The sequence below is a fragment of the Sinocyclocheilus rhinocerous genome, unplaced genomic scaffold (assembly GCF_001515625.1).
Source record: "Sinocyclocheilus rhinocerous isolate Xijiao unplaced genomic scaffold, SAMN03320098_v1.1 scaffold273, whole genome shotgun sequence".
NCBI classification, from domain to species: domain Eukaryota; kingdom Metazoa; phylum Chordata; class Actinopteri; order Cypriniformes; family Cyprinidae; genus Sinocyclocheilus; species Sinocyclocheilus rhinocerous.
The window spans coordinates 3,057,986-3,083,329 of record NW_015656360.1 but is presented as its reverse complement, the minus strand read 5'-3'; the positions used below and the strand labels follow the sequence as shown (position 1 = coordinate 3,083,329).

The following is a 25,344-nucleotide window of genomic DNA, read 5'->3' as shown; positions in this document are numbered from 1 at the left end:
ATCCTGGGACGCCCCTGGCTAGTTCTCCATTCTCCAGAGATCAGATGGGACTCGTGTGAGGTGACTCGCTGGAGCGAGCACTGTCACCGCAACTGTCTCACGTCATTACCCACTCCGCTCCCAGGATCTCACTCCACTCAAGTTGCATCTACCCTCATCGAAAGCCCCGAACCGCGGGAGAAGGTATCTCCAACGTGCAGTGCGGAGGCATAAGGCCTTCGCAGATGCTCAGCGTACTTCCACTCCCACTTACCATCCAGGAGAGAAGTTTCATAATTTATTTGTTAAATTTTTTTGGCTAGTAGAAATTATGAATGGCCGGTAACTTAATTTAGTAGCCAAATTGGCTGGTGAGTGAAAAAGTTAATTTCAAACCCTGGTTAGAATGATTTCTGAAGGATCATGTGACACCGAAGACTGGAGTAATGATGCTGAAAATTCAGTTTTGCCATCACAGGAATAAATTACATTTTAAAATATATTCAAATAGAAAACAGATATTTTAAATTGTAATAATATTTCACTTTTTACAGTTTTTACTGTATTTTTGATCAAATAAATGCAGCTTTCTGAGCACCTTCTTTCAAAAACATTAAAAATGCAGACCCCAAACTTTTGAGCTGTATGTTTAGTGCTGTCAATCAATTTAAAAAAAACTAACTAATCACAATTTTTTCTGTAATTAAATAATAAATCACACTTGAAGGGGACATTGGATGCAAAATTCACTTTTACATGGTGCTTGCATATAAATGTGTCTTAGCCTACAATAATAAAAATCCATTCACTCCTTTTTTTATCTCAAAAAACCTAAACAGTCTCAATTATCAAGCCATTTTGATTTTCTGAGCAGTATGATGTCATACTGATCAAGCCCCGCCCATGACCGCTGACGGACTGTCTCTTATTAGCATATTATCTCCGCCCTCAGCCAGTTGTACGCTGTCCATCATCATTTTCTCTGTGCTCGAGCAGCTGTAGCGACAACAATGTCTTTTAAGCAATGCAGGTGTTTTGTAGTCTTCATTTTCTCCTGACATCAGAGCCACTAAGGACACAGTGGATCAGTTTTGTTTTTGATGGTAATGCGCCATCGAATACACAAAAACAGAAGAGAAGGGTGGGGTAAGCAGAGCCTATTAGCATTTAAAGAGACATGCACTGAAACGGCTCAATGTGAACAGAGCTTTTTTTGACAAGGTAAAAAGTGTCGTTTTACACTACCATTGAGAAATTTTAACCAAAGTATTTTGCAGACATTTCATGAAGACCCTAAAGAATCATTCCAACTTGAGGAAAATGGGCATCCGATGTCCCCTTTAACAATAAAATTTCATTTAAATCTTTAAATTAATGTAGTTGAATGGCACATTTTTTAGTAAGTACTATGAATGAAGGCAAGTATCACCGATACCAATACTGATACCGATTTTTTTTTTCATGGGATAAAATGAGTAAATATAGCCCTTCAACATTACAATTAAATTTGTGCCATCATCTTTAACATTTAATAGGCCTAAACTGTTACAAAACATAAAACAAAAAATTATAACTTTCCATTTAAGTGAATTTAAAACAGTCTTCACATAAACCCATTATAATAAATGTCACATTTAGCTATGGTTTTAATGTAGTGCATTGTATATAGTGTATATATTGTAGTGATGTTTCTGTCTCTGTCAGTTTCACAATCCGAAAAAAAAAAAACATATTCTGTGTTAAATGCTAAACAGAAAATCACAGAAATTAACATGTTATTTTTGACATTATTATATTATATAATAGAATTATTATATATTATATTATGTTATATTGTATTTGTAATAAGAAAATTACATGGTGCAGATTTAATGAGTGTCTTATTTGAAGAGAATGCACTCTGTCCTTTACAATCTAGATAACATCAGTCAGTACTTTGCTGTAGAATTCTATTAAGTTGGTAATGTGCTTTGGATTTTTAGACAACTTTGGGATTTCTCCAGACAGAGATAAGACATTTCAATAGGTGAAAAGCCAGAGGTCAGGAGCCAGGGAGGATCCATATTGTATTATTCCCCCATCCTACCGCACCTCACTCCACAGTACTTCTGCAACTTAATTTACAAGCCAGTCGACTCAGGCGCCGGCCATGTAATTTTGCTGGGAGATGGAACACCGTAATGACCTCCCTGGTGAGGTGAGTACGGGAGGAACCTCTGACACTGAAGATTGGTGTTGAGGGAGTGTAACATTTAAGCCTGTGAGATTGCCTGCAGCACTCAGATCAGGCAACCGGCGTCTCCAACAGATCCCGAGCTCTCCCCTTTTCGGCAGTGTGGATTCAGATTCAAGACGTTTACCACTCTTATTCATTCTGGTTTTTGTAGCGCGTGGCTCTCCTTATCAATGATGTCGCAGTCGATCTTAGTGAGCCTTCATTTGCTTGAAGTGTCTGGAAGCACAAGGGCGAGACACTGTAAAATAATGATTTCAAAACCTGCTTTTGTGAAACCAGTGTAATTGGGATGAAGTCGATTCTGAACTTCAGTTCAGAATATGTTGTTAGCTGAAAAAACATTGGTTATAAAACCCACTGTAATTTGTCTAAATCACCTTCTATTATTTATATTATAGAAGAACTGTAGCAACTTTAAAATGAACCAAATAGGTCTATACGATTTTAAGCTTAGTTAATAATGGTAAGACTGTGCAAATACAAGTATACAGCCATATTTTTTCCACAATATTGCAGGTCCTTATATTAATATAGTTTGTTTGTTTGTTTGTTTATTCATTGATTCATTCGTCCCTTGGATATTTTTTTTATAATTTAGAAAAAAAAAATCTGATGTACTTTCATTGAAGCTCAAGAGACTCTTTGGATCTTCTCCAAATGGAACATAATCACTAAGTTCATGCAGCTCGAGTGCTGTTGTCATTAAAGCAATATTTTTTATTGTTAATTTAAATTATTTTTTTTTACTTTTAAGTTATTCTGATTATATAATTGATGATGCCATTTTAGCTCAATTAGAAATTTTCAGTAGTGACCTCAGCCTTTTGGACTCCACTGTATGTGTCATAATATATTTTTTATTTATTTATTTATTTTTTGCTGTTGCACCTTGAAAGATGTGTAATTTATTTATACTTATTTGAGCCACAGATGTTTGAATACCCAGTCTGGGCATAAGAGGAATAAGATATTAATGAGATGAGGGAAAAGAAAGGGGGAAAAGGCTTTTGAGCTACAGCTGTGCACGCTGTCGGCCCATCTGAATCATTGAAGGAGAAGTCTATTCCCTGGATGACTACTGGACAAGCATTTATTTCAAACGGTTCAGGCTGTTTTTCTAACCTGAATCTTGCACTCTGTTGTTCATACGCATCGTTGTACACTAATTAATTTGTGCAAAAGCAGTTGGTGTCCTCATTATTTCACAGACATTCTCACACATTTTGAATTGCAAGACCACTCTCTGGATAAATGGTCAAGCACACATTAATTTGATGGGGCCAGCTGCCAATTCAAAACATTTATTCAGCAAAAGTCTGAAAAGAAGACAAGAAGGCACTTTTACTTTAACTAGCCTTTGATCAGAGCACAGAGGGGATACTCTTTATCTGTGCAGGGCTTTAAACTAGTCCTCCTGACACCAACGGTGCCGTACATTCCCACTGCAGCAGCATAATTAAATCATTAATTGGAAAAAAAATTCCTCACCTGCTTTTATTAACATGCTCAGTGACTGGGAATTATTTTACTATCCAATTAGATGCTTATTTACACCTGGCGAGTTCACTCTCTCTCAGATCGAGTGCTGTAATGAATTGAATTACTGCTGAGAAATGCCAGAAAACGTTGTCCTGCTGCGTTTGGCGCAGCCGCCTCAAGCCGCTCGCTCAGACCCAAGGGGTCACGGTTTGGCTGGTTAGTGTGTCCTTGTTAGCCCCTGCTGGTAGATGGCCAAACTAGGGCATCTTTCTTTTCAGATACCCCTGTATCTATCTTTCTGCTGTCTGCCTGCCTGTCTGTCTAATGCCTTAGGGGCCGAACACAGAACTAATCCCTTAGGGGCCCGAACACAGAATGGGTTTTTCCATTCCAATGTGCTACTTTTCCATTGGTTTTCTATGTAAACATGCGGTAGATGGACGCTCACGTCTCGCATCTTTTGCAGCGTCTCGCACATTAGCGCCACATTTTTGAGACGTCATGTCAAGTTAAAAGAATTTAAACTTTTACACATACCGCCACTCGTCAACGTCAGTTCAAAAACAGTGGACCAATCAGAAGACCCCAGAGGCTAGGCAAGTGTTGCAAGATTTTGTTTACAGTAGCAAGTTGGCATGGCAACTGTTTTCTTTGACGGCAACATGGCGGAGTAGGCACTCATAGTGGCTGTGTCCGGAGTTATATAACATTATTTCTGCAAGAAATTATCACAATCCATTTCTTATAAAAGAGCCTGATATTCTCTATCTATTCTGCTTTTTGGCTATTTTCTGTTATTTCTGTTATTGCATCATGTCTCAAAAGTGTGTCTGGAGACCCTTGAGTTCTGCGCTGTGCTTTTTTAAAAACCATTCCTGAACGCTGCATCTTGCGGTTTTTTAGATGCAAAGATGCGTTCTGTGTGAACGGCCCCTTACCTGCCTATTGTTCTTTCTTTCTATCTATAGCCTTCTGTCTGTCTGTCTGTCTGTCATGCTATCTAATGTTCTATCATTTATCTTTCTATCCATCTGTGCAGTCAGGCCAGTTTTACTGTATGCTAACAGATAGCTTTCTCCAGGTATTATAGACCTCCTTGATCCTCCAGCATGTCATGCATGTCTGCTCACTCCGCACTGCCTCTAGACACCTGGTCATGCCCTTCGTCCAGGTGAAATACCAAGCTTCTTTAAAGTTTAGGGCCAGATCTCTGGTTGTCTTTCAACTTGATTGGCACAGAGCACCGAAAAGGTCACTTTGTGTCAACGTCAGAGCTGACTTTCCAGGATCCAACGTCCTCATTGTTTTTTCTACCACTCTTTCACTGTGTAGTGGGAAATCACTCACCTGTCTGAACTGTGGGTCACACGGGGTGGGATCAGCTGTTTTGATGGGGATATTTGGGGCTCAGAATAAGAACCAAACAGCCTGGATTGTGTATGGCTGTGTTTATTGTTCAGCCGTCTGCATTACAAAGAAATGCAAGTGTCAATCGATAAGATGAGCTCGCGGGGGGAGAATGCTAAGCAGCCCGAGTGCTATCTGAGAGACCCTGTAGCTCTGTGACTGGAAGAAAGCTATTTGAGGCTTTCCATTTTTAACGAGTTGTCTGCACTCCATCTATTGTTTTCTGGCCAGAGCTAATGCACTACCTTACCTGGCCGAAATAAGCCGTAACAATGCATCTTGCTTTTTACACCTCGTCCGTTGCAGTAGAATCTCAAAAGCGAGTTGAGTGGGGTCTGCTTCGAAACGGAGATCTATTAAAGCGAAAGAGAGGAACACAAAAAAGAGGATATCTCTATGATTTATTTAATGAAAGGCTTCTGTGTAGGTCACACCAGACCTAAGGCATATTGCACATTTACAGCTTTGTCCAATTCATGTTGAATGCCCAGGGGAAACCTGATGATTGACAGCTCCTTTGATAGCTTAGTGAACAGGGTGTGCTTTTATAAGATGAAAGCGTTTCACTTGACCCCAGAGAAATAAACTTTCTCTTATTTAAACTTCTTTATTGCAAAGTTCTCAGCATTGAAGAGATGGACCAAAAGGCTAAATCACATCGCAATTTTGGTATGTACAATATTTCCACACTGGATCAGAACTGATTATTAAAATTAGAGGGCAACAGTAGAGGATAAAACAATATAAATTGCATGGGATTGTTTTTTATTTATTTTATTTTATTTTACATGATATCCTGATGGCAAAGTAAAATGTTTGTTGCTGTAATGAGGTAGTGTAAGCAGATTGTGTCATGACAGTTTTATGCATTCTGGCGAATAATGATCAAATATTCTTTCACCATGCTAGACTCAGAAAGAGGCTGAGGTGTGCTGTAGTCACTGGTGTTTCTCAGAGCAGACTTTCAGGTCCATTACTTTGAAGTTCTGCCTGCCGCGTGTGGGGAAACAATAAAAGTGCATGTCTGAAATGCGAGACTCAAAGAGAGCAGGGTCTCGCTCAGGCTAATTATCCCACACCTTCCATGTGCTATCTGAACATGATTTCAGACAGTGGGTAACGAAGTCCCTTAAAAAAACCTCTGTCTCCACACCAGCTCCTAGATTTAAGGGGCGGTCACTTCAAAACAGCGTAAACCATGGTGAGCTTGGGAAACAGATCCCAGTCCTGCACATTCACTCTCATCCTGCGTAACCTAACAGGCAGATCCGTGGTTTGGCAGAACAGACGTTTGGCAAATCCGTCACATTAAGAACATCTAACTCAGGATTTCCATGGCTGTTTGCAGGTGAGGCTGGCATTAATACTGTGGTGGTATCAAAAGACGAGCTGACAGCATTTTTAGTGCCAGCAACGAGGAAACACAGATCTCAGGTCCTTAAATGGATAGTTCACCCCAAAATGAAAATTTTGTAATTTACTCACTTTCCTATATTTCCAAAGCAGATAGTTGAGTCAAGCAAGTCCTGAACAAATCGTCACCTTGGAATTATAAGGTTCTATCTGCGTTCTGAGCAGTTTTGAGATATTGAGCTTCAAAGTTTTTGCATTCCATATAGCAAAAATTATATGGGGAGCAAGTTTATTTAAAAAATGAAAATGACAGGGACCCTAAATGTATTCTAAATGTACAATATCAAAATCTTCTCAAATTTGTAAATAGGGATTTCTGGAATGGGTCAAATGCAGATAGAACCTTCTAATTATAAAAAAAACACTTTTCGCTTGGAATTATAAGGTTCTATCTGGCAAAAAAATTAACTTATACTACAATAATTTTCAAGAAACACAAACAGTTTACTAATCATTTGTTTTGTAATTTATCAGACGCTTTTATCCAAAGCGACTTACAGTGCATTCAGGCTATACATTTTTTACCAGTATGTGTGTTGAACCCACGACCTTTTGCGCTGCTAACGCAATGCTCTACCACTGAGCCACAGGAACACCAAAACAAAGTTGAATAAACATTGAAAAATGTTTCACTGACTATAAATATTACTAAAAATATTTCACATTTAAAATATATGAATTACTTCAACTATGCAACAACTCAGTTTTTACCAACAATGTAAAATTGAACATTTCATCTCACTTAATGTAGTATACACTTTAATCCAGTGTGCCATAGCATAGAGCTTTATAGCTACATAGTACATAAAGCTCAGTACAAGTACACAGGATGGATCAAGGTTGAAACATAACCTAATATATACATAACTTTCCCTCGTATGACAATGACGTGACTGGAATAAAGCAAATAGACTACAAAACCCGGACCTATCCTCTTAATAGCGCTGCTGGCTAGCGTGGTGTCTAACTGAAAATAACTCAGCAAAACACACAAAAAGACTGTAATTCCCTGGAATTTGGGCTGCTGTCATTGACAAGATCATAAATAAAATAGTCGATCATGAGGTTTCTAATAAACATCGCGTTGTGTGAAATTATTTAGTCTTCTCTTCACTGATTTAGCGTTTTTCTGCGCTCTCTTCCGCTATCGTGGCGCAGTCCGGCAACATGACAAAGAAAGCTGATCCTGATTGGTCCTTATGTGTGCATTCAAAGTGCTGATTGGCACACGCAGATAGAACCTTATAGAACCAAGCTAGAGTTAGACTTTGTAGATAGAACCTTTTTGTTTTCTAAAAAAAAGTCCCAGAATTTACACAACTTAAAAAAGAAACCACATAATGTAAATAAGTTGTCACAGAATATGAATATGTGAATAACTAAATTTTGCTAAATATATTGTAGAAACATATTGTACAGCTGCTTTTTAACGATTTGCACCATGAAAAGCGCTATACAAAAAAACTTGAATTGAAATTGAATTAAAAACAGACATTATTTTTTTTATTATCACTTCTTTAAAAGATAAAAACAATGAAAAATGTTTCACTGACTATATATTATTGAAATATTTAACACTTAAAATATTTAACATTTAATCTTTCCTGCTGTCGCGGAGCAGTCCAGCGACATGACAAAGAAAGTTGATCCTGATTGGTCAACTTGTGTGCATTCGAAGTGCTGATTGGCTCACGCAGATAGAACCTTATAGAACCAAGCTAGAGTTAGACTTTGTAGATAGAACCTTTTTGTTTTCTAAAAAAAAGTCCCAGAATTTACACAACTTAAAAAAGAAACCACATAATGTAAATAAGTTGTCACAGAATATGAATATGTGAATAACTAAATTTTGACAAAAATGTCAGATAGAACCTTATAATTCCAAGGTGACGAAATCATTCTTTTCAGGGCTATTATAGTTTCAGAGTTATTTCAGAGTTTAATTAGTATTTATTTTATTTTAGTTTTAGTATTTCAGGGCTTTCTGATATGTTTAAAACATATATTTAATTGTGTAAAGTATCTAAGCACAGTCTATTGTTTTTTGCTGTATAGTGGCATTTTAATTGTTTAATCAAGGCAGTTTGTAGAAGTTTCAATGTTTATAATATACCATGTACATAAAACAAAAAAATTATATTATAGAATTTATAATATAAATTTTTTTAATTAAAAACTTAAATTTGTTTTAGTTAGTTTAGTTTTCGAGTAATGAAAATAAATTTTATTTTTTTTCAGTTATGCTAGATTTTTTGTTTTAGTTTAGTTTTCATTTTAGTTTTTGTTAACGATTATAACGACTTAAATTTCATTCTTAGAATATAGCACACAAGCCATATGGATAATTTGTGTGGCATTTTCTGGAGCTTGAGAGAGGTGGTCAACTGTCTTTGTATGGAAAAAAAATGATTATGACATTTTTTTTATTTTTTGCTGAACTACCCCAATTCTCAGGAACTCGTCCCATTTTGACATGCCACATTGACTGAGTTAGCGTGTTGCCCGTGGGGTTAGATGTGCGGAAGAAAAAGTGAAGGCCACAGCAGGGTCTGCCTATAAAGAGATGCCAAACACATTAACAATGAATATGGATCAAGCCCTCACCATTCATGTGGAGTCTGTCTAAATAGGTCCCGAGAGCCAGCTTCTGCCTGCAGGGCCTCAGGGGCAACCCGGACCAGTGGAGTGGCCCCATCCCCACCTCCTTACCTAGCAAAACAAGTGACAGAACACAAGCAGAACAAGCCCGCAAGGAACCTGCACTTAAAATCAGAAGTCACACATCAGCTGTCAGCACGAGGTTGGATGAGGTCAGAGCGAGAGAATCAGACTCCATTGCTATTCACTTGTTTGAGAATGTTTCTTTTTTGGGGCTGCATCTGTCACACGGCACGACCGAATTCGAAATGCTGTCTTCCGTTATTTGTAATATTTATACAGAAAAATACCCCCATAGAGCATACATTATTGAACGAGCATGCGAATAAGCTTCCATTTGATGCAGAGCGGGTTCATTTCATAGACCCTCGGGTTCCTTATGTCAATCCAACTTCCTTCCCAGGTGTCAGTCGTTCACAGGCCCGAGCGCTGCTAGAAATCACATGTCTGTCCTAATCGTGCGGGCCGCCGCTGTTTGCCCCTCCATTAATGGTGGCACACGATGTCCGCCATCCATACTAAACCTTCCATGCAACAACAAAGCAAATATTTGTCTCCCAGGCATTATCTACAAATGCACATATTTCCTCATATTTTCTCAGCTGTGTTCCGCGGACGCCCGGCTCGCTCATCTGGCCCTGTTTGTGTGACAATACCTTCTGAAGAAACTCCTACATGTGCCTTGAAGTTTCCCCAGTCCCTGAATCACTGAATATTTTATAGCTTTAATGTCTTTTTTGCCTGTCAATCTGCCAGCTGTTCTCCTTTCTTTCGAATTTTTTTTTTCTGTCTGTGTGTAGTGTGGTATCAGATCACCTTTTCATGCTTCATAGGAATTCATTAGGCGTTGTGTAAATTAAGGCGACAACAGATTTAGGGGAGGAAAACAAGGACGTCTTCACCCCTCTGCTGCCATTTATCGTCTCCAGCCTTGAAGAGACTGTTCTGGCATGTTCCTCCACATCTCAACTGCAATTAACTGTAGGTCATGTACTTGTACAATATCTCTATTTGAGTCTCAGGGTTGATGTGTTGCTGTGAAAACTGGCCCAAATATAGAAGCGCATATAGATTGTCATTGTGCACTGTGAACCTTTTTAAATCTTGTTTTGAGTATATATTATGATCTCATTTTCACATTTCAGTAATTATATAGTTTGTCCATGCTGTATATGCGTGTTTGTTCAACTTTGGGCACTGGTTCCATCCATGTTCCAGAAGTAGATTTAATTAAAACTGACAGATTTCAGCCTTTTCTTTTTGTTATATTAAGATTACATTAAAATGTACTTCTTTTTTAGAGTTAGTTTATTCATTATTTTATTTTACTGCTTTTCAAATGTCTTTTATGTGTAGATTTTTTTGTAGATTATTTTATGCTCATCCCAGATCCAGATTTTCAGTCTTAAAAAATGGATATCTATTATACAAATTTTAATTATTATGTTTATGAAACAGTTAGTCTACTTGGTTACAAAGGAGACAATAGTTTAAAACATAAAGTATGAAATATAAGAAAACATTTCCAGTCAAGCTGTATTTTTAGTAAATTATGCAAAAAGGATATAAATATTATTTAATAGTTTGTATTCAGGATACATGAAATGCTAGCCATGAAAGACAAAGAAGTTGAACATTTTATTCTAAAAATGTTAAAAATTAATTTCCACCACCATCATTTCCATCATAGAATAGTATAAAAATGTACTATATCGTTTGAGATGTGGTAGAAATTACCATGTGGTGGGGACTTTTATGAAAAAAAAAGTGTATGCATGTGCACTTTGACACTGTTAACTGACATATTAAATAAACTAAAGAAAGTGTGCCAGAGGGACAAAATTGACCATAGTTGATGAAACACCCCTTAATGTAATTTACACAAGTGGGAAATGTTCCTACATCTTTTATTGGTCCTGGAACAACATTCCTGTTGACCAATCATTGCCCTTTTTAAAGTTAGGGTTAAAGCTTGATGCCATAACATGCCCTGCTTGTGTGAATCATGCTGTGCATATACACTACATTCATACTGTAAATTCACTGTTTTGGCTGGTATTTTTCCTCTCTTTTTGCCTTTGCTGCCGGACAGTGAACAAGAAGTACCGTGGATCACATGGTAAGATATTTTAGAAAACCAAGTTGCAAACCCCACACCAGTGGAGAACTTTTTTGTTGTTGTTGTTGTTGTTGTTTTAATATGTTAAAGACGAAAGTAAAATGATTTTAAAAAATGGTATAGAAACTATTTTCACTCAGAAATTGCTAGTAAATTTCACAAATAATTACAAAGAAACGGCAACAAACTAAACATGAAAATTTGAAGTAGACTGAATTTTTTCTGGTAAAACATACTCCAATTTTTGTTTTATTTAGTCCTTAACACATGGTTCTCTGTCCTCCTGTATGAAGTGTCTTGGAGTTTACAGCTAGCATTCGATTAAATGGCGTTTCAGCTCTGTGGACACTATCAGACTTTTGACGTTCATGGGAAATAATTGATTTACAAGCAGTTTAATGAATTCATAATGAATGTTGAGACTTGAGGCAGATCGTGGTAGATTTTCATATTATACATATTTCATATTCAACACCCCTTAAAGGGATTGTTCACTCAAAAATTAAAATTATATCATCATTTATCATTTAAATGATGACAGATTTTTCATTTTGGGGAGAACTATCCCTTTTGTGTGCCTTTTTGGACTTGGTTAGACAAAATAATCTGTATTGAAGTAATGCAGAGAATTACTTGGACTCAGACCCTTGGCTAGCTATTCAAAGAACAGATTCAGAAGCCCAGGAACAGACCTAATACAATTATTGGAGTTTGAGCCTCAGCCAAGATAACAGGTAGAGGTCTGCGCGGGACTGTTTTTTTAGTCCCGCTCCCGCAAGGTTCTATTCCGCACCCACCCGCTCCCGCTATATATTCACTCTTTGTTCACCCGCTGTCCGCTTAGAATAATTTTCTTCCCAACCCGACCGTTCCCGCTAAATTTAGATCTCGTTTCCAGAATCTCACGTTTAAATTTCCGCTACTGAAAGAAAGAGAGATAGGCTGACAAATAAAAGTGTAGTCTGCACAAAATTGTATGTTATTTTATTCGTCTTGTCAAGAGTCTTGAATTTATTGACTTTGACTTGAATTTATATGAATTATCTTAAGAAACAAAATTTATTTAATATTTTATGCAACACAGTAGGAAAAAAAGTGTCAGAGAAAATAAAAATGTTGTACAAAAATTGTATTTCTTACTTTTATTCGGCTTGTCAGGATACAATTCGTTTAACATTGACAACACAATAGGAAAAAAGTTTAAAGCATGCGTGCAGCGCGTGCATAACAGTCCTGAGCGCAAGCTGTACCGGTGGTCAATAAGAATAAAGCGCAGATATGCTGTTCTAAATGGATGTCGGGAACGGGATATTGTTAGACCGCCCGCTCCCGTTCAAATTACACCAGAGTTACCGACCGCTACCTTGTTTTATTCGGGAATTTAATCCCGCAACGCAAAAAATCCGGTCAGGTCCCGCGGGAATGCAGACCTCTAATAACAGGCATACACAGAAAAGGAGATAACGTAACCTAATATTCATAAACTAACATAATTTCCATAAATAAAAGACAAAGTTGAGGAACCCAAAGCGCTTGAATATAGAAGTTGATGTCTGGCTCATTTGTCCGATGGAGATCATGTGGTAAAAAGAGGGAATTGTGCTGTTTACTGCATCCCTGATGGATTTGGTTAGATTATTGCCTCCCATGGCCACAGGTGAGGCAACTTTTCCATTGAAGCAGAAGTAAGCAACCGGAGGATCCCCTGAAACATACTTTGTGCCTCACATATTTATCACACCATAGGACTTTCACTCTCAATGCTCCAAAAACAAATACGAGTCTTTCAATAATATCTTAATATATTGCAAAGGGTTGCCCCATCTGCGAATACAGAGGGAGGGAGATAGGGAGGCCCATGCGCCCCACGCAATCTGTTTTGGTCTCGGCTGTTACAGACACGAAAGACCGCTAGAGATTTAGTTATAAGTTAGTTATATTACAGTGGATTCAAGATTTGGCTTAAATTAGCATCACATTTGCGATTGATGAGAATTCTAAAGAACTTTTTGGCATTTATTGATGTTTTTAGTTTTCCGTTTCACTGAAACATTTGGGTCCATCCACATGGTGTTTATATGGCATACAGAAGATTGTGTTTTCTGTCAAGAAATACTTCAAGCCTGCAATATTGTAATATTTGCTGGAATTGTAGCCCAAAGTACAAACATAAATCAGAAAGCGAAATGCAATCTTTAGCAGTGACCTTTAATATTCTTTTTGTGAATATTAAAGGTCACTGACAATATTCAGATTAAAGCTCGGCCAATTTTTCAATTAAACTATTACATTTGGTTCTCTCCATCCTGAATATGTGGTTATGGCCTCTGAACGATCCTTGACATATTTAATAACTCACATCAGATGCTATCTGTAATTGGAGCAGCTAGTCCCTTTTAGGACACCTACAGTAGCACATGAAGTTCCAATTTTTGACAGAGTTCAGCTGCTCCTTCATGCATTTCATCAAATTCGACATCAAAGGCTTGATTCTAGCATTAAACTTAGTTATTTAAATCCTCATTATCATAAGATTTCAATATTTTAGATATTCTCTAATTTTCCTCTGGAAAGAATGAAGCTGATTTAATAGGCAGTATTTAATTTTTCACTATTAGACGAGAGATGTGCTTGGGTCATTTTAAAAATGTAAAAAGCATATTTTCATGCAATGTTGATTTCGAATAACAGCCGCTCGAGGGGGTGTAGAGGAATCCCACTGTTTGGAGCATGTTACAGGACCACTGCCAAAAGATTAATTATTCAAAACATTCTGTGTCAGGCAAGCATGAAACATAAAGAGCTGAACTCTCTGGCTTTTGTCTTTTTCAGAGTGGTAATACCATAATACTTGTTGGCTGATTTAGTGTAGATCCCGCTTAATGTTTCCTATGTGAAAACTACTTAAATCCACCTAGCTTGGTGAAACTGTTAGGCTGGTTTGTTTTGATAGGTTTGTGGGGATTTGGGGTACTTTAGGGACCATCAAAACCAGCTTAATCGACTTGACCAGGCTGAAAGACCAGCATTCAGGTATTTTAGAGCCAGATGTAGATCTCAAGGTCTCTTTTCTCCCTCTCCCATCACCTTCTCTCCTGTTTAGATTCAGAGGCCCCGGCGGACCCTGTGGCTCCAGTGATTGTAATCCCACCCCGAAACACTACAGTGGTGGCCGGAATCAGTGAGGCCACACTAGAGTGTGTTGCTAATGCGCGGTGAGTACAGATATATGGACACACACTGTTCCCAGCAGGAGTACAGTTCATTTAATATTCATTTACCTCTGACAGGTTCACAACCATCAATATTCAGACTGTCTTACTCCATTTAACCTTCATTTCAAAGCCATTATTATTATAGCAAGATTTGCAAGATTTTTAAATTGTTTTTAAAAGAAGTCTCTTATGATCACAAAGGCTGCATTTATCAAAAAATATTGTGAAATATTACAATTTAAAATATCTATTTTCTATTTCTATTTTAAACAACTTTTTTCCTGTGATGCAAAGCTGAATTTTCAGCAGCCATTACTAGTGTTGTAGTCAAGATCACCTAAACCGAGACCAAGACAAAACCAAGGCAGGTCGAGAACACGCACTCCTGAAATTCATCCACAAAGATCCACATTTATTGCCTGACAAATATCTAATATTTAATCAATAAATACAATTAGAACAATTAGACACTATTTAGAGCTGTTATCAATCAAATTAAATCACTAACAACAAAATTCATGTTTGCACTTCAGAGTTGGCACAGAGGCTGCATCTGAATTAGTACAATTACAGTTGAATAAATATTGTTGAGATTAATGTTTGAAAAATAAAATTTTGAATATAGAAATCTGATGGGAAAAAACATTTAATATGAATGTCTACCTAAAACTGGCTAGGTGGCGGCAAATTACTGAATGTGTGTCACAATCTGTGATGGCGAGGAATGATGGAGACGAGGAATAAACGAAACAGTCTTTAATCCATGGAACACAGGGTACATCAACACTGGAGACAGCAGGAAACACATCAACGTAACGAGTAGAAGAGACAGACTGCACAGACTAGGACTTTAATACAGGGGATGATTGAGGAAACACAGGTGTATGGGATGACCAATAAAACTAATAACAAAACGAGGACAGGAGCATGACCAAATAAGGGAACAGAAACAGGGGCAAAACATGACACAGACAGTCCATGATCCTGACAATGTGTGAGTCACAGAATCATTTATTCAACCTATTTGTTCAAAGCAGCTGATTCATTCAGTAACGAATCACCGCTGTGGGTTGTTTGGAAACGCAACAGTTGCTATGGATTGCAGGACTTTTTTTGGAACTATTTTAGTTGGCGAAATACCAAAAAAAAAAATTTGGAAATTAAAATTGTGTCTAAAATATAATTAACTTAATACTTCTTGTTTGCGTAACGTTTGTATAATATTAATGTTATGTTTGTCAATCATTTTGCAATATTCATGAAAACGGCTCTCTTGCTTGTGTTATTGCTTAAAGGGGTCATATGATGCGATTTCAAGTTTTCCTTTCTCTTTGGAGTGTTACAAGATGTTTGTGAATAGATAAGATCCCTAAAGTTGCAAAGACTAAAGTCTCAAACCCAAAGAGATATTCTTTATAAAAGTTAAGACTCGTCCACGCCCTCCTAAAACGCCTCGTTCAAACTCGCCCCCACATGTCTACGTTACGATGTGGGAAGATTTGCATAACGCCGCCCAAATGTTCACGCAAAGAAAGAAGGCGTAACTTTATTGTTGCTGCAACCACCGCCGCCATGTTGTGAAGACGCTGTGTTTTTCGTTGCGAAAGCGAAACTACTTTGTTTGGACTTCTAAAAAAGGACACGACTAGAAATCAGTGGTTAAGTTGTATTTACAACACTGTTCCAGAACAGTTTAACCCAAATATTCAGATATGTGCAGCGCATTTTATGTAGGACTGTTTCCTGATCCTAGGATAGTAGACTACAATGCCGGCTGTTCTGACTCACAGACTGTAAGTACGTTTTCATATTTAAAGGATTTGCCACTGACGATTCAAACACGAGTTTTGAGCAGTGTAGAGTAGCGCTTGTTGTTTGTCATTTCTCTGATCACAAATGCAGACATGGTTTTATGTTTACGCGGCGCGATGCAACGCAACACGTAAAAAGACAGTATAAGTCATTATAATCCGTAATTATGTCCCCACTGGATGCAACAAATGCTTCATTTATAATGGGTTTTAATGTTTTTGTCTCGTCGCTCCGGCCGGGACACGGCATCACAGTATGGTAAGGGGCGTAACATTTCCGTCACATGCTTGAGGTATTCAGCCAATCACAACGCACTGGATAGCTGGCCAATCAGAGCACACCTCGCTTTTCAGAACGATGAGCTTTGTAAAAATCGACGTGTTTCAGAAAGGTGGGGCATAGAGGAGAAACAATAATGTACAGTATGTGGAAAATAATGTGTTTTTTTAACCTTAAACCGCATAAACACATTTCATTACACCAAATACACAAAATAATGTTCTTTTTAGCAACATCATATGACCCCTTTAATTATATGTTATAATATAAAAACAAGATCTCCTACAAGTACTTTGTTGCAATCATATCTTGAATTTTTTGGGCATTTGTATTAATTTTGGTGAACTTTTAGTCTGAGACCGAGACAAGACCGAGTACAAATGCAGTCGAGACCGAGACAAGACCAAGACCTTCAAAAAATGGTCTTAAGACCGGTCTTGAAACCAAGAATGGTCTCGAGTACTACAACACTAGCCATTACTCCAGTCTTCAGTGTCACATGATCCTTCAGAAATCAGTCTAAAATGCCGATTTGCTGCTTGAAAACATTTATTATTATTATTACCAGTGTTGAAAACAGTTGTGCTGCTTAATTCGATTTCTGTGGAAATCGATACTTTTTTTTCAGGAGTCTAAAAAGAACACCATATATATTTCAAATTGGAATCTTTTGTAACAATATAAATGGCTTTGTTGTAACTTTTGATCAATTTCATGCATTCTTGCTGAATAAAAGTATTAATTTCTTTTTAAAAAATCTTACTGATCCAAGCTTTTGAACAGTAGAGAATGCCAGAAAAAAATCTTCTACTGCCGCTTCTAAATAATTCTCACAATTTCAACAAAACCTTACATTTGTTACCTAACCCTAACCTAACTGGTTAATGTCACCTTGGTGGCATGTTTAAATCAGCAGAATTAGCAGCAACAAAGTATTTCACACCGTAATATAAACACCGTATTTCTGCACTGTTGTTTTCCACAGTCCGGTTGAGAAGCTCAGTTTGATGTGGCGGAGAAACGGCGTTGAAGTGGTCAGTGGTGTGGGCTCCTTCGGCCGGCGCTTGACCATCATCAACCCAACGAGTGCCGATGTGGGCATGTACGTGTGCGAAGCCTCACTTTTGGACAGCAGTGTGAAACCGGCGGAGGCCAGAGCCTTCCTCTTCATCATAGGTGAAACACTTCGTCCAATAAAAGCTCAATTTCTTCTTTCCGACACAATGCTTTCACAGCTGTACGTCTGGAGAGAAAATCCACCATCTTAATGGTTCCATTCAGTGGGGAGTGATGAACAGCAAAGCCATCTGATAGATATAGCACTACATTACTATGCATAAAACCTGAAATTGCACACTGTATTAGCTGAGCTAAGAGCTTTTAGGAGAGCCTCAGGCATTACAACTATCGGCCACAGTGAATATCACCAGGTAATACTACACATTAGGATCATCCTGAACACACACCAGTGATATGCCATCAGGCCTATTTCCAAGTAATTTGATTTACTTAATAGCAGAAAGTGCACATAATTTGTAGTTTTTTTAAATAGCGGCGTGTAAGGAGATAAATGTTGGTGTTATCATATCTTTAGGAGACCTCAATACAGAGTAAGAAAGGAAGGATCTGCAAACATATTTTCTGTTACATGAACACAATGTTAAATTAATAGAATAGATTGGTACCCTAAGGAGCCATTTATGCCTCATCTTACGCTTAAAATTACTTTATATAATGTAGTCATATTTAATTACGTTTATTTTAAATAAATAATAATATTAATTATTATTATTGTTGTTGTTTTTGTTATGTCTATAATAATAATAATTGTTATTATTATTAATACTATCTTTTCTTTAATAATATTATATTGTACAAGTATAATTTGTACAGAACATTAAAGAACAGAAAAATATTATTTAATCATTAATGTGTCATCTTATATTTCAATAATAATAATAATACTTGTATATAATACTAATAAAAATGTGTATATATATTATTAATAATATTTTAAAGTTACTATAATATCTAATAATAAAAATGTTAATATATTGATTTTTATAAGAATACAATTAATTTGTTACAGAGTCAGCGAGAAGAGAGCCGTGCGGATCCAAATGCAAAGCTTTATTCCAAGACATAGTCAAAAACAGGCAGTGGTCAATACCAGCAAACAGATATAGACAGGGCAAGACGAAAGAGTAATCCTAAAACAGGCGTGGGTCAGTCGACGGTGAACGTAATCCAGAGGGCGAAGTATACGGGTAATCCACAAACAGGCAAAAGTCCAGGCGAGGTGCAAACAAAGTCCAACACGTCAAGACAGAGGGATAATCCAAGACAGGAGATATAGACCAGGGTCCCGTTCTTCGTACGTCGCTAACTCAGTTAGCTGGATTTGATTGTTGACGATTTGGCATGATCTTGGATTGTTTGGTTCTTCGAAGCTCATCCCAAAGTCGCTGTCATAGCAACAGGTTCGTAAGCTTAAACCTGATTGGGAGCAGGCTTATTTCATGTAAACAGGATTAGATTGCATCTTTTTAAGCAGAATTGATTCTTAAAATCTGTCTGCTACCACTGATACTTTATTACAAGAGTACCCTACTAATCCAGGGACAATAATTTAAAATAATAATCATTTAAAAATTAATTTAAAGATAATATAATAATGTTGTGTAGTCTATAATTCTATAGACACTCTTAAAATTAATTTTAAGTAATAATTTTTCATAAAATTATTACTTCATAATTGTATTCGAGTCTTACACACATGCTATACAGATAATGTAGAGTCGTGCATTAATTTGAGTGATGGCAGCTATTATGGGAGTGGCTTGATGGAGCGCAGGAGATACAGATAACATGATCTTGTCCCTTAAGAAACTTTAATTAATGCTGTCATGTAACCAAACCAGCCATAGCCTACTAATCATCAACAACAGGTGCATTCGAAGAACCGAATTAGCCAGATCCTGATTAGCACGATGATATCATTTTGGATGTGACATTTCATCTCGGATGTAATAAGCGACATACGAAGAACGGGCCCCAGGGCAGGCAGAGAACAGACAAGACGAGGGAAACAGACTAGGATCAAAACACGGGTGAAACAGGCAATGAACAAGACTAGGAAAACTCAGAATGGCTCCGTAATGTTGCTATCCCTAAACACAGAGATAAGAGCAAACAATACTCAGCCCTGAATGATGGTTTGAGTGTGGTTTTTATAGTGTGTGTGTGTGCGTGTGTAATTGATTGCAGGTGAGTCCATGATCAGTGTAGTGCAATGGGTTCTGGGAAATGTAGTGCGGAGAGAGATGTAACAGTTTTTGAAATGAGAGTCAATGTGATGATGGGTGACCTCTGGTGGTGAGTGAACAGAAGTCCATGGACCGAATTCCTGACCTAATTGAATCATTTAGCAGACCCTTTATAATAATTAAAAATAATGAAAAGTAGATAGAATAGAGAGAGCTAGTGTTAGAGGGTCAAGTTATTATTATTTTCTATAGAATAGAAAAAGAATAGAGTGTGCTAGGGTTAGAGGGTCGAGTTTTTTATAATAAATAGAAAGAACACAAGTTCTTTTAAAAAAAACAAATCTTTTAACAAACTAAAAAATCACATTTTGAGAAAACTCTTTACAGACTTGTTTTGTAATTGAAATATACAGATGCAAATAGATAAAGTATAATAAAATAAAGGCTTAAGTGTAATTTGAATGTTTTCTTTCCAGTAGTCGGAAAGTGACAAGTTATGAAAGCAATAGCCCAAAATCTCAAAACTGACCAATGCCTAAAAAGGATTTTTTTTTTTTTTACTGTAGCAGTAGCAGTGAACCATGTACCTTGCTGAAATTGAATTAATTGCCCAAATTTGTCTTCATCTCTTAACTCTCTAAACTCTCTCAATTTCTTAATGATCTGTTCCTAAATGATTTAGCTTTAATGCTTTCTCTGATTAATGTAAATGTCATGCTGAATTCAACAGTTTTCCTGTCTTTGCATTTATTTAACACATACTGAGTATATGCAGTTTGTCCACCTCTTCTCTGTACAGTTATATATGGAAACCCTTTGAGCTAAACAGCATATTAAATATTTATGCCTTCTCATCACTTCACATCAGTGTCCATTTGAGAGCCCAGCTGACAGGTGTTCTGAGCTCCATGTGAAGTCCAATACATACTGTATGTATAGACAGACGAATCAGTAACAGGAGGAATATATTGCACTGGGCAAGAGTGCATGTGAATTGATGAATGTGGGCTGTCAGAGTGTTGCTGCACATAAGTCAAAAGCTTAGTAACTGTTTGGGTGTCTGAATTATATTCAAGATCTCTAAGTATGCATTTATAAATCTGCTTATTTGGGTAAAAGATGCACTTCAGATTTTTGATGGTCTATGAGTTTTTCTCAGAAAGCACACATCACAGATCTGTCTCTCAAGCATAAATCTCTACAATTATGTCTCTTTTAAGCTGTACATCATACGAGATTCATTTCTTGTAGAACTATTAAAGAGATCTATGAAATAGCTCATAAAAAATAAATATTGTGCTTTCTCGCCCCGATTTTCATGATTAAAGCATCTAAATAACTGATTAAAGATATAATTTACCCAAAAATTAACATTTAATTCACCCTCATGTCAGTTCAAATCAATGTAATATCATTTGATTTTTAGTGGATAATGAGTGTGTAATACCACTCCCACTCCCTTCATCTGCCAAACATTCATCAAACATTCATCTGCCATTGGACGGGCAAACATACAGCCCCGCCTCAAAGTCATGCTATTGGTTGAGTGAGTGTTGCTGTCGTCAGGCTCATCAGGATGCTCAAAGAAACAGAACAATGTTTTTAAAAGTGTTAGAGTATTTATACTTATGGGGTAAATCAAACTATGAATTATAGTTGCCTCAGCATATTAACAAAAGACACTATGGGTAAATAGGGTAAAAACATTAACTAATAGATATAACCATACTTGCCCAGTTATGTTATGTTTAAATATGCAAATTAGGAAGTAACCAATTAAATATGTGCTAATTTGCATACATTTCCAGAATAGAAATGTAGGCATTTGATAAAGCCTGGTTAAAAATTCTTATTTATTTTTGTTTTCATATTGGATTTAAAGGTTTTTACAGATGGGATTTTGGATATCTCTTTTGGATCAGGTCATAAATCAGAATATACTATCTACAGCCAGAAAACAAAAATACATTTCCACCATGTTTTTTTAGGAATACAATGTTATATAAATCATGTGAATGTTATATGAACAAATCCCTCTGTAAAAACCTTCAGAATATAAATAGGAATAAAACTGTAATTGCTGTAGTGAAGTGGATATTTCTGGCTCAGTGCCGGAGGGGGGAAAAAATCACATTTTGAGAAAACTCTTTAAAGACTTGTTTTGTAATTGAAGTGTACAGATGCAAATAGATAAAGTATAATAAAATAAAGACATAAGTGTAATTTGAATGTTTTCTTTCCAGTAGTCGGAAAGGTGACAAGTTATGAAAGCAATAGCCCAAAATCTCAAAACTGACCAGTGCCTGAAAAACAATGGTTTTGCTTGTAGTGTCTTACCTTAATATGTACTTTAACATTAACAAATGAATCATCAAATTTAAATTTCTGACTTCTGTCTCATATAAAGATACACCTTGTACCTTATTTACCCCTAAAAGTTGTGCATTAGTACCACAGAATTGTAATACTGTATGTATCCTTAAGCTGCTTCTCTGAACCTTTTAGGGGTAAATAAGGTACAAAAATGTCCCTTTAAAGGATACTTCCCCAGTGACAAGCTGTAACAATTTTGCGTATTTGTTTGGGAGTGATATGAAATTACATGACTTGGAAGTCGTATGGACTACACGTGTAAAAGTGCAGTGTGAACATTTTGACTAAGATTTCCCTCTACAGAAGACGGGATGAACGGTTCCTTTAAAACAAAACAGCATTCATACAGATCTGTTTACAGTATAATGTGAACATAATAAACGGCAGATTTTCCTCATTACAGATGTTTTATAAGCATGAAATCTATAATCTAAGACTGCAGTATTGTGAGAAAGTGAAGTCTCAGTGGCCATCTGTGCCTCTGCAGGAAGTCCAAACATTACAGTAGAGGACGTTGTGCATTAGGTGAGTGAATGAAACATGCCCACCAGTGCTCTCAGTCTTAATGGGACCCTTCCACATGTTTGACTGCCGAAGACACGTGACCATATTAAGCCCACAAGCTGAGCATTTCAGTTTTGACAATGTTTATGAATTCATTACTTTTGCTCCAGTAAACGTTCAGTTGGTATAGAAAAGGGAATAAATTTGTCCCACGTCCATCTGCGCTCAATGAAAATACCATTTTTAAGAAAATACATTGAATTCCACTGATGGAATCACTCCATTATTTCTGAAGCCATTTATGAATTTCAGTACCTCGAAAAACGTCATTCTTTTGAATTCAGTTGAGAAATGTCTGTGTGTTCTCAAATAAGCCTATTTGCTTTTTGCAGAGGCGCCCTATTTCACCGCTGAGCCCAGGAGACAGATGATGGGAGAGGTGGAGAAAAGCGTGGATATCCAATGCCAAGCTCACGGTGAGTGCTTTACGTGCGGGACTTAATGCGAGGGGGCTGGATTGATTCGAGATTTATAAGTATACTCTGCAATATGCTTTACACACAATAGACATACAATACACTTCACAACCCCCTTCTGATCCAAGCACTTCATTGAGCGCTCAGAGCTTTTGTAGTCAGTAAGCTTTGTTACGTAAAGGTATTTATAGCAATTTTCACGTCGCATTATTTGCGCTGCTGCCTACCATCGTGAATGAACTCAGGAGTGCCGCCCGGGGCTATTAACCAACCCCAAAGGCTGTGCCCTGCTCTGTTTGGGGGTGATTTATAAAATCTGTACATTTAGAGCATGTTAGTGTCCCTTCGTCAAAGACAAATGGGATTAGCTGTGAGATATGAGGTGTTGATAGGAAGGGGCTTAAACCATTATCATTATAGAGTGGAAAAATGGACGATGAAATGGTATTGGTTTTCTGCCAGAAATATTCTCTAGCTTTCTAATAATGCTGGAATGGAAAGTCGGCCTGACTGTTATAACCGTACTTAGGATATTTGTCCGTTGAGGTTCAGGCTAGGCTCAGCTGCAATTTCAGCGAGGGGTAAAAATGATCCCTCAGCATCAGATGGGCTGCGAGAAATAAAAACAAGCGAGTCACCCCGGCGTATCCTCAAGAGTGGAAAGTGGAATCAATCCATTACCTCTCTTATGTGCTGCTTCTGGGACCGTTCTCACTTTTTTATGTGGCTGGATTGAAAGGAATCCTTTTGTTTTGAGAAGTTATATCTCTCCAGAGCAGAATCAAAAGTCTTCAGCTCTCGAGGATCAAGGAAAAGACTATAACACATGCCCAGAGCCCCTCGCTCTTTTGATATGTCTCGGAAAATTTGCACGGAAAAGTCTGCGGCTGTTTGCTGCCGAGTAGAGCTTGATACAGCCATTAACCACAGGCGAAGAGCGCTAAATGAGTTTGAATAATACAATCTGGTGGTCTTCTCTTGATGCAGACGAGAGCCACAGCGATTGATGATTTTCTCTGTTAGCTCTTTCAGCTGTTACTTAAATCATTCCCCCCAAGAGTGCACTTTTCCAAGCTACTGGAATATTCTTAGAAGCGTGGTAGTCGAATCTGTTTGGAGGCTTAAGGCCTCAGTTCATGTCATTTCCATTTGACACTTCATCTTTTTTTATATCCTGCAAAGGGTGCAGCCAGCATTTTCAAAATTAGACCTATGAGTGTGTATAATAAAGAGTGTTTAGACCAGTGTGGTTCATGTGGCTTCATACCACACAGGCCTTCACTTCCAGAAACAAGAATGGGGATAAACATTTCACATTGGCAAAATGGATTCACTGAACCTGGGAAGCTTATATTATGTAGTGCCGCCTCAGACAATAGACCAACAATAATAGGTGGCTTTAGCGATTAGCTTAGCATTAGAGTACTTGAGCTGCATGAAATTCTACAAGTTTCTGTTGTTCTATTGTTTTGTTAATTCTGTCTATCTATCTATCTATCTATCTATCTGTATATCTGTCTGTCTATCAATCTATCTGTCTGTCTGTCAATCTATCTGTCTCTTTGTCTGTCAATCTATCTGTCTCTGTCTCTCTGTCAATCTATCTGTCTGTCTGTCTGTCAACCTCTGTCAATCTATCTGTCTCTCTGTCTGTCTGTCAATTTATCTGTCTGTCTGTCTATCAATATCTGTCTGTCTGTCAATCTATCTATCTGTCTGTCAATCAATCTGTCTCTCTGTCAATCTATCGGTCTGTCTGTCTGTCTATTCCTCTATTGTTACACTGAGGTTATTTTTAAAATGTACCATTTAAAATGTATTTATACTGTTAAATGTAATCTTTAGTAAATCTCAAAATGAATATCCTTTTTTATATATTGTACGATATAATGTTGTGATTACTAAATTCACCTTTAAATAGACATTTCATATTTTTTTAATTATAATTATTAATTTATTTAGACAAAATAGTTTGCCATTTTAATGTCTGCATTTTGTCAGTGATCAGCCATTATGTGAAAATATTTATTGGATTTTGCATACATAAATTTTATGATTTTTGACTTTATTTTTAACTTAATATAAATTTTTCTGTTTTTTTTTTACTTCCTTTAACTTACTTTCCCAT

General features: G+C 37.0%; 1 protein-coding gene across 1 annotated transcript in view; it reads left to right on the top strand.

Annotated features, from left to right (window-relative positions):
• The window catches only part of LOC107720071 (protein sidekick-1-like), a 185,524-nt gene that overhangs the window by 64,998 nt on the left and 95,182 nt on the right, over positions 1-25,344 (top strand). The window contains exons 5-7 of the mRNA XM_016527675.1: positions 14,395-14,506; positions 17,583-17,773; positions 23,133-23,216. Of these exons, the coding sequence (XP_016383161.1) occupies positions 14,395-14,506; positions 17,583-17,773; positions 23,133-23,216 (387 nt within the window). The remainder of the gene's footprint in view (positions 1-14,394; positions 14,507-17,582; positions 17,774-23,132; positions 23,217-25,344) is intronic.